The sequence below is a fragment of the Leptonotus elevatus genome, chromosome 1, assembly GCF_054856555.1.
Source record: "Leptonotus elevatus isolate MCC_2025b chromosome 1, RoL_Lele_1.0, whole genome shotgun sequence".
Taxonomy (NCBI): domain Eukaryota; kingdom Metazoa; phylum Chordata; class Actinopteri; order Syngnathiformes; family Syngnathidae; genus Leptonotus; species Leptonotus elevatus.
Genome location: NC_141239.1, coordinates 40,937,274 through 40,952,033, shown reverse-complemented (window position 1 = coordinate 40,952,033; position 14,760 = coordinate 40,937,274). Strand labels below are relative to the sequence as shown.

At 40.7% G+C, this 14,760-nt stretch overlaps 2 protein-coding genes across 4 annotated transcripts; one reads left to right on the top strand and one right to left on the bottom strand.

Annotated features, from left to right (window-relative positions):
* Positions 1-561: 561 nt before the first annotated feature.
* On the bottom strand, positions 562-6,290 carry ccdc47 (coiled-coil domain containing 47). 2 transcript variants are annotated; one of them, XM_086058319.1, is made up of 13 exons: positions 6,140-6,290; positions 4,877-5,184; positions 4,615-4,716; positions 3,197-3,371; positions 2,981-3,102; positions 2,661-2,726; positions 2,439-2,540; positions 2,204-2,314; positions 2,029-2,114; positions 1,882-1,940; positions 1,676-1,785; positions 1,020-1,187; positions 562-916 (listed from the first exon to the last, which is right to left on the bottom strand). In XM_086058319.1, the coding sequence occupies exons 2-13, from the start codon at positions 5,174-5,176 to the stop codon at positions 836-838; spliced, it is 1,482 nt and encodes a 493-aa protein (XP_085914445.1). In that variant the 5' UTR covers positions 5,177-5,184; positions 6,140-6,290; the 3' UTR covers positions 562-835. The 2 variants fall into 2 exon arrangements, with proteins under 2 accessions (XP_085914445.1, XP_085914453.1); XM_086058327.1 differs by having other exon boundaries at positions 6,146-6,289.
* Positions 6,291-6,724: 434 nt separating this feature from the next.
* Positions 6,725-14,622, top strand: dcaf7 (ddb1 and cul4 associated factor 7). Of its 2 annotated transcripts, none has more exons than XM_086058339.1 (7): positions 6,725-7,127; positions 10,645-10,803; positions 11,130-11,241; positions 11,318-11,436; positions 11,618-11,827; positions 12,708-12,825; positions 13,122-14,622. In XM_086058339.1, exons 1-7 carry the CDS (start codon positions 6,990-6,992, stop codon positions 13,295-13,297), a joined length of 1,032 nt encoding a protein of 343 aa, XP_085914465.1. In that variant the 5' UTR covers positions 6,725-6,989; the 3' UTR covers positions 13,298-14,622. The 2 variants fall into 2 exon arrangements, with proteins under 2 accessions (XP_085914465.1, XP_085914473.1); XM_086058347.1 differs by having other exon boundaries at positions 6,726-7,127; positions 13,125-14,622.
* The last annotated feature ends 138 nt before the right edge of the window (positions 14,623-14,760 follow it).

Genomic DNA, 14,760 nt, shown 5'->3' with positions numbered 1-14,760 from the left:
AATTGAAAAATAATTGGGACTACGTAATTAAATAATTTTACAGAAAAAAACACAGAGATAAATGTAGTTTGTTAAATGTATTGATCTGTATTCTCTAAAAATGATAGGGGATTTAAAAAAAAATACAAGTTCTATGATTGTTTTTGTTTTTATTGTAAATGCCTGCTACTGAAATTACACTCTTCAACGGTGGTATAAATCAAACGAGACTTCGTTGCACAATATTCAGTCAGTTGTATTATGTAATATTAGTGATGGGGAAAAGGAAACTCCATGAAGCACTTTTGATTTAACTCTTCTAGTGATGCAATGGCACTTTAAGCAATTTCCATTGTACAGCCTTTCTTTAAACCAAAAACACCACCTAGAGGAGTAAAAAAATAGTGCTTCGTTTTCCCACACTATGCAATATATATTGTAATGTGATCGTGTTGTTCATGTAGCAGGGTGGTGCTACCAAATTTAGCCCAGCGTGTTTACACAATGATTAAATATAGCACACCGCCACACCCTTTCCAGTCCTTAAATTGTAGATGTATCCCTGTCAATGAAACAAAACAGCAGACTCCAGTGCACTTTATTATTTTTTGCTTAGATATTCATTCGAAACAGCCTGCAGGAAAGCAACCTCACAGCAAATATAAGTTAAAATGTCCTTGATGATCATATTAATTACAAATTAATAGTGCCCCGTGGTGATGCTTTAAATTTAAAAGCAGGTGCTGTTATAAAATCCCACCAAGAAAAAAGTATGATTATGCAGTGAGTTGTGCTGATAAGATGGTAAAAAATCTGTCCTTTGTGATGTCCAATCGTTGACGGCGATGGGCGAATTTCACATGGCTTTCACTTTGATCTGCTTCATCTTCATCTGCTTCTTCTCGATCTTCTTCTGCTCTCGTCTCTGAGCCGCTTCCTGGAAAAATGAAAAGGATGCAATGTTTATTTTCAGTGACTGTGTCATCATTTTAAAGCGAGCAGAGTATTAAAAACAGCTCTGGGTATGCTTGTCTCTGGACCTCGAGGCGGCGTTGTCTCTCAGGGTCCTCCTCGTTCATGATCCTCTCCTTCTCAGCCCGCTTCTTCTCCTCGCGTCGTGTCTGTGCGGCCTCCTGGCGCTGAGCATGCGTCTGCTTCAGGAAGTTCTCCTCCACGCGGGCACGGTTGCGGTCCGCCTTCATTTTACCCTGCAGGGTGATGGGGGGGGGGGGGGGCAACGGAGAGACTCTTTTGTGTTATGCAAACTTCACATTTGTTTGTATCGTCTAAATTTGTTTGTTTGTCATTCCTGAGTACTTTGATATTTTTTGCATGTGTACAAAGGGGCAAAAAAATACTTATCTTGCGTGGAGCCCCAAACCAGCCCTTGCTTGTTTGTAGGTGACCAAATGCTTATTTTCGATAATAAATTCAATAAAAATCCTACAATGCAATTTCCAGGATTTTCTTTCCGCATTCTGTCGCTCACAATTAAGTGTACCTATGATGAAAGTTACAGACCTGTCATCATTGTAGGTGGAAGAACTTGCACAATTAGTGACCGACGAAATACTTGCTCTACTCTATATGTATTGTGTGACCATAATACATGTATGTAGATTTGTTTGTTGTGTGCACGTGTAGTGTGTGTTTGTTTGGTGTTGCATGTGTTTGGTGTGTCAGTGTGTGTATTTACCTCTCTGTTGAGACGCAGCTTCTTGACTTTATCAATGCTGTAGATAACCATGTTCATGAGGGGGAGAAGAGCGTCCATGTCTTTGGGTGAAGTGTTGCCCATTCCAGGCACTACACAACACACAGAAAGCAAATGAGGGACCATGTCAATGACATCAAATAGCGTAGCTCCTCAGCGAGTGTTGTAAAAGATGAATAAATGATGACCGTTAAATGTAAACAACAATGTCTTCTTTGTTTCAGGTAGCTTTAAGGGCTGACCCTCCCTGAAAAACAACACAGGATATTACTATCAAACAAAACAGCAATAAATTATTTAAAAAATAATAATAATTTAAGAAACGTAGTACTCACTCTTGCATAACTTTTGGACCAGAAAATTGGTCCGAAAAATGGATGGACTCGATCTTGTCAGCGTGGTTGGTGATATAATGAACCATCTATAAAATACAAGCACACAAAATGAAGAAAGAAGCAAATATATCATATTTATTAATATTATATTTTAAAGTATTTTTATAAAAGTCACCTTGTTGTCCATCACGCCGTCCGTGACCTCGCCCATCTCCGTAAGAATAGCCAAAGAGTCTGGAAGGCCGAACTTGGCTCCAGACTTTGGCTTGTCGCCGCAGAACTCACTCTGCACAAAAACAACAACAATCCCAGGTTCCATTGATCGTTTATGTACTGTTTGCATCTTTATTGGATGATGTGCACGGCGACTAATTAGGATATGGCATCTACTGGAGAAGAAAGGTATTTACCAAGTCCTGCATCTCCTTCTGGAGACGGCCCATCGCCTTCTTGGTGCCCACAGCAAACACAAATGTGTCCATGTCCTCATCATTCAGAGTTACTTTAATTTGCTACACACAAAAAGACAAAGACACACACAGTTTACTTGACAACAGCACAACTATTAGCGCTTTCCCACTATGCTGTGTGTAGTGGGGAAAAGTGCCAACACTTATTTGGTTGATACCAACCACTTGGTCACAGGTGGGCCTCATCATCCTGGCCAGAACATTGAGCAGGTCCTGTCTCTTCAGGAACTGCAAGCACAAAATCATGCACCACCATCAATCAGTGTGAACACATGCACACAATCATACACCAAACCATAACATTTAATTAAAACCTAAACTCTAAAACCCCGTCTTGACCCAAAAAAAGAGGTCTGACCTTGTGGGGCCCACTAAAATGTCCCCACAAGGACAAGTCGGTCCCCACAATGGTAGTTAAACCAGGGAAAAAACTTGAGTATGGGCCCCAGAATGTAGGGGGGGGGGGGAGCACACGAGTTTACCTTGAGCTGTATAAGCATGCCTTCACAGCAGATGCGTCCGGAGCACCACAGGTTGTAGATGTGCTCATTTTCCTGATTGAGCTTCCCCGTGCTCACTGCTTCTTTGCTGGTGCCGTCATCACCTGTGTGAACAAACAGTCATTTGTAGTTCCAGTGCTGCATCATCACAAAAGATATATATATTTAAAAAAAGGTGAACACTGGCAACCAACTCACCCACAAGAGCGAAGTTGCTCTCCAGCAGCTCTCTGTGAGAGTTGAACCATGACTGAGCCAGGCGGCTGTTCTTGTTCTTGCCGATGATGTAGTTCATGATGTAGGCCAGCAGGCCCGTCACCATCAAGATCTCCATGTAGTAGCTCTCCCAGCTGTTCTGAAGATGGGCCGGAACCTGAAGGCAAGTACACATCAACAAGTCTCCATTAGGCAACATTGCCGCAAATAAAAAAAATGCACCCCGGACACCAGGATCAGGCTAGGCAGCATTAAAAATATATTACAATGGTACCTTTGCTTTAAAGAGACGTAAAATTCATTCAAAATTGTTTCGTAATAAATTATACATGTTTGAAGATAATTCAGGGCTCTACTACTAACATGTACACTGCTATGACCAACTTTTTTAGGTGGGAAGGTAGTGGGTACAGCATGACCATATTTGCTGATTTAAAGTTGTCTTAAATCGTGCGCATGCTGCATCATTGCTATATGTAGGGTCTACGTTCTAGCTGTTTTTCCTGCGAAAAATTATTTCAGACTTTATAACTTAGTGAAGTGCACTACTTCCTTTTCTACATTGTGGGCAACGTCACACTTTATAATCATCTCTGTCTTATCTGATGATCTTTTCGCTGCTGCCTGCCGCTGAAAGGCAGTTGGAAGAGGAGCCACTTCTTCAGTGCATTTGTTGCGGTATGTTCTGCGTTTCATTTTTTTTACAGCGATTGAAATCAGAATGCATTAGAACCAATAACAAATGCACCATTACCGGCCATGGCCTCGCCTCCACCACACTGTCTACAGTAAATACAGCACATCGCAATATTGGCTTTATTAAAAACCTTATTCGGGGAAACTGGCAAAGCCATTACCTTTGAAATTTATATACTTTAACTATTTTACTTTCGGTGGGCTGTGGAGTAAGGTTTGATACAACCTGGGAAGTTGACGGCTCCGCGTCTGAGCCTTCGTTACGAGTCTCGGGCAAATCAGGACATATTTTAACAGTTTTCACTGAGAAGTTGTCAATAGTTTTAGAAAAGTTTTCAATAGTCTTTGTTTAGGCAGCATTCAAAATCAACTACATTTGGGGTTCACTTTCTTTCTATGATTGTAAAACATCAAAAAACACACTTTTAATCTAACTTTAAACAATAGGGAATGTTTAATTATAATAATAAAAAGCTAAACTAAGTATAATTATTAAAATTAATAATGTAATCATTATTTATTTAGACAGAATTCAGAAGGTACTTTTATTCAGCCCTGCTTTAAAATGTTAAGGAGTGTACGACTAGACTTTGACCTGGCTTGGAATATTCAGGGAGTATTTGATAACTAGACTCAGCATACAAAAGAAAGACAATGGATGGCAATAATCTGAGGGGAGGCTTTGAGCGTTAAATTAGATTTACCGTGTGGATAATGAGGGAGTCTTTCATGGGGTGACCAGTCTTCTCCATGTCGCCAATGCCCTCAAACTCCTCCTGGTCATATTTACTGTAAATGTCTTGATCCTGGGGAACACATCACATAAAATCACATTAAATAGAATTTCTGAAACATCCTCATAATCAAAGTTTAAGAAACCACACACACACATTCAGATTGTATAAAGTACTCTATTGTCATGAACCTAATACGACCATACACTACTCCCTCACACGTAAACCCCACCTGTGCGTCAGAGTCGTCAAAGCCGTCTTGGCCGTCCTCCAGCTCCACCGTGGCCTCGTCTTCATCCTCATCTTCGTCAGGCTGCGAGTAAGGACCACCCCGATTAGCCGGCGGCGAAACGGTGCCCGACTCGGGCGCCGCGTCCTCGTTCATATCCTCAAACTCAGCAAAGTCGTTGTCGTCGAAGTCGGCCAGGTCCTCGCCGTCGTCAAAGTCGTCATTGTAGCGCCCCTTGGAGACGGGCAGGGCCAGGAGCAGGAACAGCAGTGGGGGTAGCAGGAGGAAGGGCAAATGTCGCATGGTGGTGCCTGAGCAGGATTTTGACAAAACAAATAAGAAGAGAGAAAAGTGATAGATGCTAATCTTCAAATACTGTATTCATAATCTTCCTTCTGCAATCCTTCGTGCGTTTGCTAGGAACATGTTAGCACACTCCCCAAAAAACGTGCCTTTTTTTATTTATTGTTTGCTCTCTGCCAACCTGCGCAAGGCACGCTTCACCTTGTTGTGAAGTTTGCTCACGAAACAAAGCAAACAAAAAACTCACCCAAAAAAAACTGTTAACTGTTCAATTTTAAGCTTGAATTAATTTCAATATTTTGTTTAGGGGCATTCAAATGTTTAAGTAACATCCGAACATGAAAAAAAAGGAAATATTTGAAAATACCATGTTTTAAATGTTTAGGGCCCATTAAAATTAATTGTTTTGGGGTTAGGGAGTGTTAAAAAAAAACAACGTTTTGTTTTAAGTAGAGGATTAAGGGGTCTCAAGTAGTCCACACAGGTGTCTGTCACCTGACCACTCACAGTCCAAAGAGATCCCATGTGTGCGAGACTAACTAGTTAACAATGACTAAAATATTATATATGATGCTTGCCTTAAAATGTTTTTGTCATGCAAAGGAGGAAATTAGACTGATTTATCAACAAAAAGGTGCCCCTTTAGAAAACTTACAAATTGACTCGTCAAGCTCTCATTGTGTCGCAAGCGCCACTGTAGCGACATGTTCAACGAAAACACGTGGTCATATTAACTAAAATAACAAAAGTGTAGCAATGCCTATTTTAATCTTGGACACATGGACAACAGCCCACAGTCCTCACGTAATCACACCCCCAGTGCCCTACCATCCCCCCGATCACTTTCTTATTAGACAGCTCTGCCACTAGCATGCTAACTAGCTAGCACGAGCCCCAGCTCACCAATGAAAAGTGACACCGTCACAGATTACAAACAAAAAGACAAGAATCGTAACAGTTTACCGGAACCTTGCCGTTGGGTTCGCGTTACGCTATTTGGTCTCAAACAGCCCCCGAATATCCTGATTTACTGCAACGCCTGACTGGAGGAAGCTTGACACGGATTTAACCTCGCAAAGTAAAACTCAGGCGACGAGACTTCCTATGTCAACGCGAGAGTTTGAGCACGTCAGTAACACGAGCTGACGTTGGCCTTCTAAATTTACAGACAGCAAGTCCTGATCGTGTCTGTGGTACTACTGTTAGTGCATCGCTTTTTCAATGACTACTAAATATAGAGCTCTTACATTGAAAGGCATTTCTAAAAGTTAACCGTAGTCCCCCGAGCTTGCCAGATCTCTCATCTCTGTAGTTCAGAATGAGTATGGGTGTCTTGTTTTATTTTGAAATCTACACCGCAAATGTAACTTCTAGCCCTTTAATGTCAAGTCAAGTGCTATATTAAAATTTAATCAGGGTAACAAACATGATCCTAGGAGATAACAAGAATGTTATTAAGTATGCCAATAATAATTACATGTTCAAAATAATTGTTGGTGTAAAGGAAATGCTGAACTGACAAAAACATAGCTGGTAAAGTTGAAAGACATGACCGGAAGTCGCCCAGTTGGAGTCCGCTAACCTGACAGTGCTTTGTCGTTCTGAACGAGCTATGGCTGACACTCTTTGTTGACTAAAGTGGCCGTAGTATTGCATTATAATAGCGTTTGGGCGACGGGACGGCGACCACTACCGTAATTTCTACTACTTATTCACACGGATTGAAAAAAAGTGGTCACGGCCGCTTCCCGAGGAGAGACTTGATTCGCGGTTAGCTAACGCGAACGTGTTAGCTCCGCTCCGCTCCGCTAGGATGTCGCTGCACGGCAAGAGAAAAGAAATCTACAAATACGAGGCGCCATGGACGGTCTACGCCATGAACTGGAGCGTACGGCCGGACAAACGCTTTCGTTTGGCTCTGGGAAGCTTTGTGGAAGAATACAATAACAAGGTTTGTGCATGGTGTAATATTTTTTTGCACTGGAGGCCGTTTAATAAAAACCGGGCTATAGATAGTAACGCGATGGAGGCTAGTGCTAATGCTAGTTGTTTTGTGCAGAGGCGCACTAATACGTGATTAAATCATGTCGTTTCAATGGAAAATAATATCGGATAACGTTACTTTACACTCTAAATTTAAATTAATTAGCATATTTTAAAATGATGAAATAATGGCATTTGTTTAAGTGCCAAAGTATGTTCAAAATACCTGTTTACAAATGTTCCAAATTTGAGCATTTGAACTTCAAATATTATATTTTTGCCGTGGCCGGCAACTGTCATGCTGGCGTTATTTTGCCGTGAACGGCTCTGATTGGTCAGTCGCCGGCCCTAGTCATACGCACTGGGCGTGGTTCCTGCCTCGCTTCACCTTCTGTGTTTTTCATGAAGTTTTCATTTTGTTTTGCCACTGAAAATAGGCTATTATCAGCATTGCCAGCCTAGTAATCTAACCATTGTGTATTAACCACTGGAACCTTAGTATAAAATCTGTCACAGGAATGTAAATGTTGTTATTTGCTGCTTTATATACAAAGCGCTGTGGTTGTATTGTTTTGATCAGGTCATGTTCAATAAAACATGCATGATACATAATTAATCTAACTGTATTGGATCCAATTATAAATTAAATATTAATATTTTTTCTAATGCACTGAGTAAGATAAAGAAGTTTCTACTATTTTGCAGCATTAGTACTTTTGGGAACGTCTTCCATATAAAAGTAAGGTTGGTACTGCATGAAATATTTAACTGAATTGAAAATCAATGTGAATCGTGAATAGTGTTGAATCGAGCCCTTCTTAATTGAATGGAATTGATTTTGGAAATATGAATCGATACCCAGCCCTACTCTCAACAATCTTCACCTTGGGAAAACCAAAGCTTCACATTCTGCCTAGAATCATAACCAATCAAATCAGTGTTTACCAACCAGGATTACAGTTGATGATAAAATTATTAGCCCCCTATGAAATTTGAAGTTTCTTTTAAGATTTTATCAAGTAATTTTTTTTTACAGAGCAAGGAATTTTCAAAATAGCATTTCTGGACATACTAGTTTTCTTTAGAAGGCACACATTATTTATATTTGTACACCAAAACAGAATTAATCAAGAAAAAACAAAAATGACCTGGGACATTATTATTAGCCCCTTTCAAGAAATGCCCATTTATTCAGTCATTGCACAAACCACTTTTGTGCAGTGATGGGATTTAACTTCATATGTACTGTGCTTAACTCATTCACTGCCATTGACGGTTGTAGACGTAAAAAATTCATCTGAACTATTTTTATTTGTTTAACTTTTTTTCCCCCACTTTTGTTAGCAAGAGTATGAAAACCTAGAATTTTTTAACATTTAGAACAGATATAAAATGTGTGATTAATTGTGAGTTAACTCATGAAGTCATGCAATTCAATGCAATTGCGATTAAAAAATGTAATCGCCTGACGCTGCTAATTTTTAATAATCTTTTCTTTTTTTAAATCGCCTCAGGCGATCCAATTTTTTGATTGTAATTAATCGCATGACTTAACTAGTTAACTCACGATTAATCATACATTTTATATGTGTTCTAAATGTACAATAAAACAATTCTAGGTTTTCATACTCTTGTTAACAAAGGTGGAAAAAATGTTAATCTAATAAAAATAGTTCAAATGAATTTTTGCCGTCAATGGCAGTGAATGAGTTAAAGGTGATCAGGCGAATCAGAGGATTTCACTCAAGTTTAAGTAAAAAAAAAAAAAAAAAAAGGTTTAAAGGCCTCAGTATGGGACATTGAGCTGTCCGTTGAAATCACCATGCCAAATTCTAAAAAAGTCAGTTTGGACTTGAGAAAAAGTATTATTGATGCACACAAAGCAGGAGAAGGATAAACAAAGCCATTAAAGCATTTTCAAGTGTTAAGAACTGGAGTAAGAACTTAGTATAATCCAGGGATTCAACGACATATACATAGTACAGTACAAGCCTGGCAGCGGGAGGAAGCGAACGATTTCAAAGACCCTGGAAACAAAACTAGTGAGAGGTGTGTCTAAAGACCCCCGTACAACTGCCAAGACACTGGTGAATGACTTGGCCACATCAGGGATCATAGTCTCGAAGGAGACAATCACCAGAGCTCTACACAGGAATGGACTGCGAGGTTGCAGACCACAAAAACTAAATTTTTCACAAAGAGACACCTTTAAACCAGAATTAAGTGTGCTCAGGACAACCCGGAGAAGGATTATGCATACTGGAAGCGAGTCCTATGGTCTGATGAGACTAAACTAGAGCTCTTTGGCCATAGAGACGCTTCTCATGTTTGGGGAAAAAAGTGAGAGGCATAACACCCAAAGAATACCGTCCCCACAGGGAAACACGGTGGTGGGAGTCTTATGCTGTGGGGATGCTTCAGTGCATCTGGAACTGCACATTTTGTCAAGGTGGAAGGAATCGTGAACAAAGAAAAATATGTGGAGATTTTGAAAGAAAATCTTAAGCAGTTAGCAATGGCGATTGAAAGTGACTGAGAGGACAAACTGCCAAATTGTGTTTATCTCAGTATTTACCCTTAAAGACCCAGTGTGTAATCCTTAGCGGCATCTAGTGGTCAAAGAATAGCATTGGAAGCACGCAAGAGCACACACACTATTTAGCAAGCCTACCACCAATTCTTATTTTGCGTGAGTAAACGAGCATCTCGGCGAGCGACGGCAAGTTTGCAGCCATTGTAAAGCCCAGCGGGCGACTCCGAAAGACCGGGCGAGCTGGAATTAGCAGTAGCAGCTAACAAGAATGGCGAGTGGAACTTAGTCGTAGCCATAGGCTGGAGTGGCTAACAAGAGCGGCTAGCGGGATGAGCTAGTTAAAAAAAAAAGTAGTAAAAGCTTGCGAGAGCAAAGCAGAAAGTGACAAGCAACGGGCCCAAATCATGGGAGTTAGTGACGACCACCTGCAGGCCCTGGCTGTGGAAGGTAAGGTGCGCTCGACCCATTTGGTCCGACACTCAATGGAATAACTACATTCGCAAAGTTGTCCTTTGGGCATCCGTAGCAGGAAGATGGCGGCAAAAGTTCGAAACATGGTAGTTCTAGTAAGGTGAGACTAAAGACATGTAATATAATTAGTGATTACTAGACTTACGATTATATATAAAAAAATATATAAATGTTAGGCAATACAACATCTTTTTGTGCATACTATCGACATGAACAATCGGTTTTAAAAATGAATGAATTATTAGTTTACCACTAGATGGCGCTAGGGATCACTGAATGTCCCTTTATGATGGCACCTAACACACGGGTTGTGCCCCCAATTCAAGCTTTCAACAAACATGCTTGAAATGTTAGGGACATTCCAGAAATCCCCTGTTTTAACATATTAAGGGGTATTTATACACAATTGATCATTGTTTTTGTATGGATAATGCATTTAGTGTAACTGTAACCTGTGGTGTGTGTGTGTGCGCACGTTCAGGTCCAGCTGGTGGGTCTGGAAGAGGAGAGCTCAGAGTTTGTGTGCCGGAACACCTTTGACCACCCGTATCCCACCACCAAAATCATGTGGATCCCAGACACTAAAGGGGTCTACCCGGACCTGCTGGCTACCAGCGGGGACTATCTGCGCATCTGGAGGGTATGCTGAGCAAACTCAACATGCTTTTTTTTCCTTTATTTTCTTGGTCCGTTGCACTGACATTAAGGAGTGTTGATGACGAGAGAACAGGAAATGATCTCTATAATAAATAAAAACATTTTTTGAATTAACTCATTCATTTTACCATATATTAACAAACTATTAAATAAGCTAAATGAGTACGTTTTACAAACCAATTATAGGGGGGAAAGAAAACAGCCAAGTTAATGCAACAGATACAAGAGATTCCTTTAATGATCCCAGAGGAAATTCAGGCGTTATAGCTGCCTTAAAGGAAGCTACTAAAAATGTCCTTCACATTGCAGGTCAGTGACACGGAAACGCGTCTTGAATGTTTGCTGAACAACAACAAAAACTCAGACTTCTGCGCACCGCTCACGTCCTTCGATTGGAACGAGGTGGACCCTAACCTGCTGGGTAAGAAGAAGAAGAAGAATCGGAGGGGCTGTCTTGCAGAAAGAAGATGTTTCGTAACAGTAATCCACCTGTGCAGGCACATCCAGCATCGACACCACTTGCACCATCTGGGGTCTGGAAACGGGTCAGGTTCTAGGCCGCGTCAACCTGGTGTCGGGACACGTCAAGACGCAGCTCATTGCCCACGACAAAGAGGTTGGTGTTTTCTTCGAAGCAATTCCGAAGCAGTGGGGAGAAAAAACAAAGCAACAAAAGTTTGTTTAGATAATTATTCATCATTGTCATTTGTATGTGTGAAGGGGTGCGGGGGGGAAACTATAAATCTGAGGTGCCATATCGCCTAGCTGTAGTGTGATTGGGATTCTCGTCCCCGCAGGTGTACGACATCGCCTTCAGCCGGGCGGGCGGCGGTCGCGACATGTTCGCCTCGGTGGGCGCCGACGGCTCGGTACGCATGTTTGACCTGCGGCACCTGGAGCACAGCACCATCATCTACGAGGACCCCCAGCACCATCCGCTTCTGCGCCTCTGCTGGAACAAGCAGGACCCCAACTACCTGGCCACTATGGCCATGGATGGCATGGAGGTCAGTCTTACACATCACTTAACTCGGAGCAGAGCATTGTATCCGGTATCATAACCATTTATAGTAACTTCATTAAAGATTCAAATGTTTTTTTTAATTGAAGACTGAATTAGTCTTTGTTTACAAAAACATGACTCCATTGAAGACTCTACATTGCCTCATTAACAAATTGTCTTTTATCTGTAAGTTAATTGAAGTTGACAAAAATTATTTTTATTGAATACTCAAAATGGTGCTTAAGTTCTTTGAAGACTAAATTGTCTTTGATTTTTACTGAAATGCATATTAAGGTAGTTGAAGATTCCAATTTCAAATGTTCATTAACGCATTTGCTCCCCAAAAGTATAAAAACGTTCTATTTTAAATATTGCCACGATGCAGCCTCCGAACTGAAGAGAATGCTTGAAGCAATGGTTATTACAAAAAATGGCCCGCTGGTGACAGCAGCGTATAAGAGATCAACCAGGGCCATTTTGCAAAAAAAGCTCTTTCCCTCACTGTTTTTCGCTATATTCTAATGCTAATTGCTGCAAAACGGAAACGGATAAAAATTTCCTTTTTTTCCTGATGAAAGACTCTAATCTTTCTTTTGGTAGGTTCCATGTTTTATAGCAACAGAACACAATATTCTGTGGGCCTTGTCAAAATCTAGTAAAACAGCCGGGAGCGAAGGGGGTTTCTGCAGTCAAAATGGCTGGGAGCGAATTAGTTAAGGACAATGTTGCATTACAAAGGATTGCAAAAACATTATTGACTTTAATAAGTCACAAATATTTGTTAGGTTTCCTCTTTGAGATCATCCAGCGTCATGAATTGCTTTAGCGCAGACGTTTGGCGTTAGTGTGCCTCTGTCAAATCGTATCTTGTTTGTGTGTAAAAGGTTGTGATCCTGGACGTGCGTGTGCCGTGCACGCCCGTGGCTCGCCTCAACAACCACCGTGCCTGCGTCAATGGCATTGCCTGGGCGCCGCACTCCTCGTGTCACATCTGCACCGCAGGTAAATCACACACCTACACATTTTTTGTCTTTTTCTACTGTGTGAGTGTATTGTGTGTAGGAGTTTTTGCGTGTGTTTACTAGGAGAGTCTGTGCTCACGTGTGTGTGTGTCAAAGTATACAGGGGAGTGTGTTTTGTGCGTGCAAGTGGGAGTGAATTTTGTGCGTGTGTTTGTGCCCACTTTGTAAGTGTATTTGAGACTTTGTTTTGTGTGTGCGTGTGTGTAGGAGTGCATGCACACATCAAAAAAACACTTCTTCTTCTACCTCTCGTTTTGCTTTTTCTTCCTCCCGCGGTAGCCGACGACCACCAGGCTCTGATCTGGGACATCCAGCAGATGCCGCGCGCCATCGAGGATCCCATCCTGGCATACACGGCCGAGGGTGAGATCAACAACGTGCAGTGGGCGTCCACGCAGCCCGACTGGATCGCCATCTGCTACAACAACTGTCTGGAGATCCTGCGTGTCTGAATGGGGAAGGACCCCCCCCCCCCCCTCCCTCTCCCCTCCCCCATTCCAGTGGGCTCTGAGTGAACTGTTTGGAGTTGACTGACTCCGCAATAAGCCTGGCTTTTTTGTCTGTGATGCCATTCTTCTTCGTCTTCTTCTTCTACTTCTATTTCATGTGTTCCAGCTCTTTATTTATTCTGCTCTCCAGGTAGACGTCTTGTAGTACTGAGGAGCTTCAGTTCTGCACTGACAAGAAAAGGAATTATTGCTCTACAAGATTTAGGTCTTATAAAAAAAGTTTTACAGGGGAAAAATATATATATTTTAAAGAATTTTAAAACATGTTTTCCCAGGAAAAAAGGGATGAAATCTGATGTTTCAGGGAATTTGTCAGAGAAATCCATTTTTAAAAAATGCACATCCGCCTCGCAGTTATTCAAAATTCTCTGCATTCTTTCGTCATCAAAGAATGTAGTGAACATTACTACGTAATGAGCCAGCATGTTTGAGACTATCATATTATTTGTGAAAATATTCCCAAAATCTCAAATAGCAAACAAAACTTTTGTAAAAATATCAACATTTCTTCTGAAAAAAATATTTTTCTCTCAAACATATCCAACATTTTCTAGAAAATATATTTTTTGTTTATATTTTCACCCCCCAAAAATTCTATTTTCCTCAAATATGATTAAAAATCTTTCTTAATGTTTTTTTTCTTGCAAAAGTATCGGATTTGTTTTTATTTAAAATCTCATTCTTTCTCGCTTTGATTTATAAAATGTTATGATTTATTGTCTTATATTTTTCTTGGAGAAATACTACTGTTGTCTTGAAATTACATTTTTTTCCCCCTAGAAAATATCGGCCTTTTAATCTAGTAGTGTTAATGTTCCTTTTCAGAGTGTTCCTGATCGTCCTCGGTATCGTAGTGCTTGGATCTCTGAAGAAGGTTTTGACAATGTTTATGAGAGGTTCGCCATGATTTGGGTTGTTTGTGTTGTGAAGACTGAATGGTAGTGGGTCAAGCCGCGTCGCTACCTACACTCTTACTGTGCACAGCAGCAACTCAAGACTTTGTTCATTTCTTTGTAAACTCTTCTACTCCTTTCTTACGTCTCTCGCCTGTGCCGGAAAAATTGACTTCTGTCCTCTTGTCTCGTTACACACGTCGAGGTCGTGTCCTTGTAGCATGCCCCCTTACAAGGCAAGGAAAAAAGTGTACATACATATAAATATATCCATTTTGAAATGTCAGATAGCAAAGTGATGAAGTTGTAGGCTTTGTTTTTTTTTTTGCATTAGGTATTATGAAATTTGCTCTTATAATAAATTGTATTCCTCTATGTATCAACTCAGTTTGTATTTATTATCCTTTTACTATACTAAATTTTATGATTGTTGAAACCATGTGGTGTTCATTTATTTATTACCTGTTGGTGGTTCCAGTCTACATAGCCAAAGCCTCGTCCCTATTCTTCTAA

Excerpts from the sequence above, each read along its gene's own strand:
- ccdc47 (XM_086058319.1), bottom strand. The coding sequence starts at position 5,176 with ATGCGACATTTGCCCTTCCTCCTGCTACCCCCACTGCTGTTCCTGCTC. Across the intron at positions 2,727-2,980 it reads GCATGCTTATACAGCTCAAG|TTCCTGAAGAGACAGGACCT; the intron begins GTAAACTCGTGT and ends TTGTGCTTGCAG. Across the intron at positions 2,315-2,438 it reads AGAAGGAGATGCAGGACTTG|AGTGAGTTCTGCGGCGACAA; the intron begins GTAAATACCTTT and ends GTTTTTGTGCAG.
- dcaf7 (XM_086058339.1), top strand. The coding sequence starts at position 6,990 with ATGTCGCTGCACGGCAAGAGAAAAGAAATCTACAAATACGAGGCGCCA. Across the intron at positions 11,242-11,317 it reads GGTGGACCCTAACCTGCTGG|GCACATCCAGCATCGACACC; the intron begins GTAAGAAGAAGA and ends CCACCTGTGCAG. Across the intron at positions 12,826-13,121 it reads GTGTCACATCTGCACCGCAG|TAGCCGACGACCACCAGGCT; the intron begins GTAAATCACACA and ends TTCCTCCCGCGG.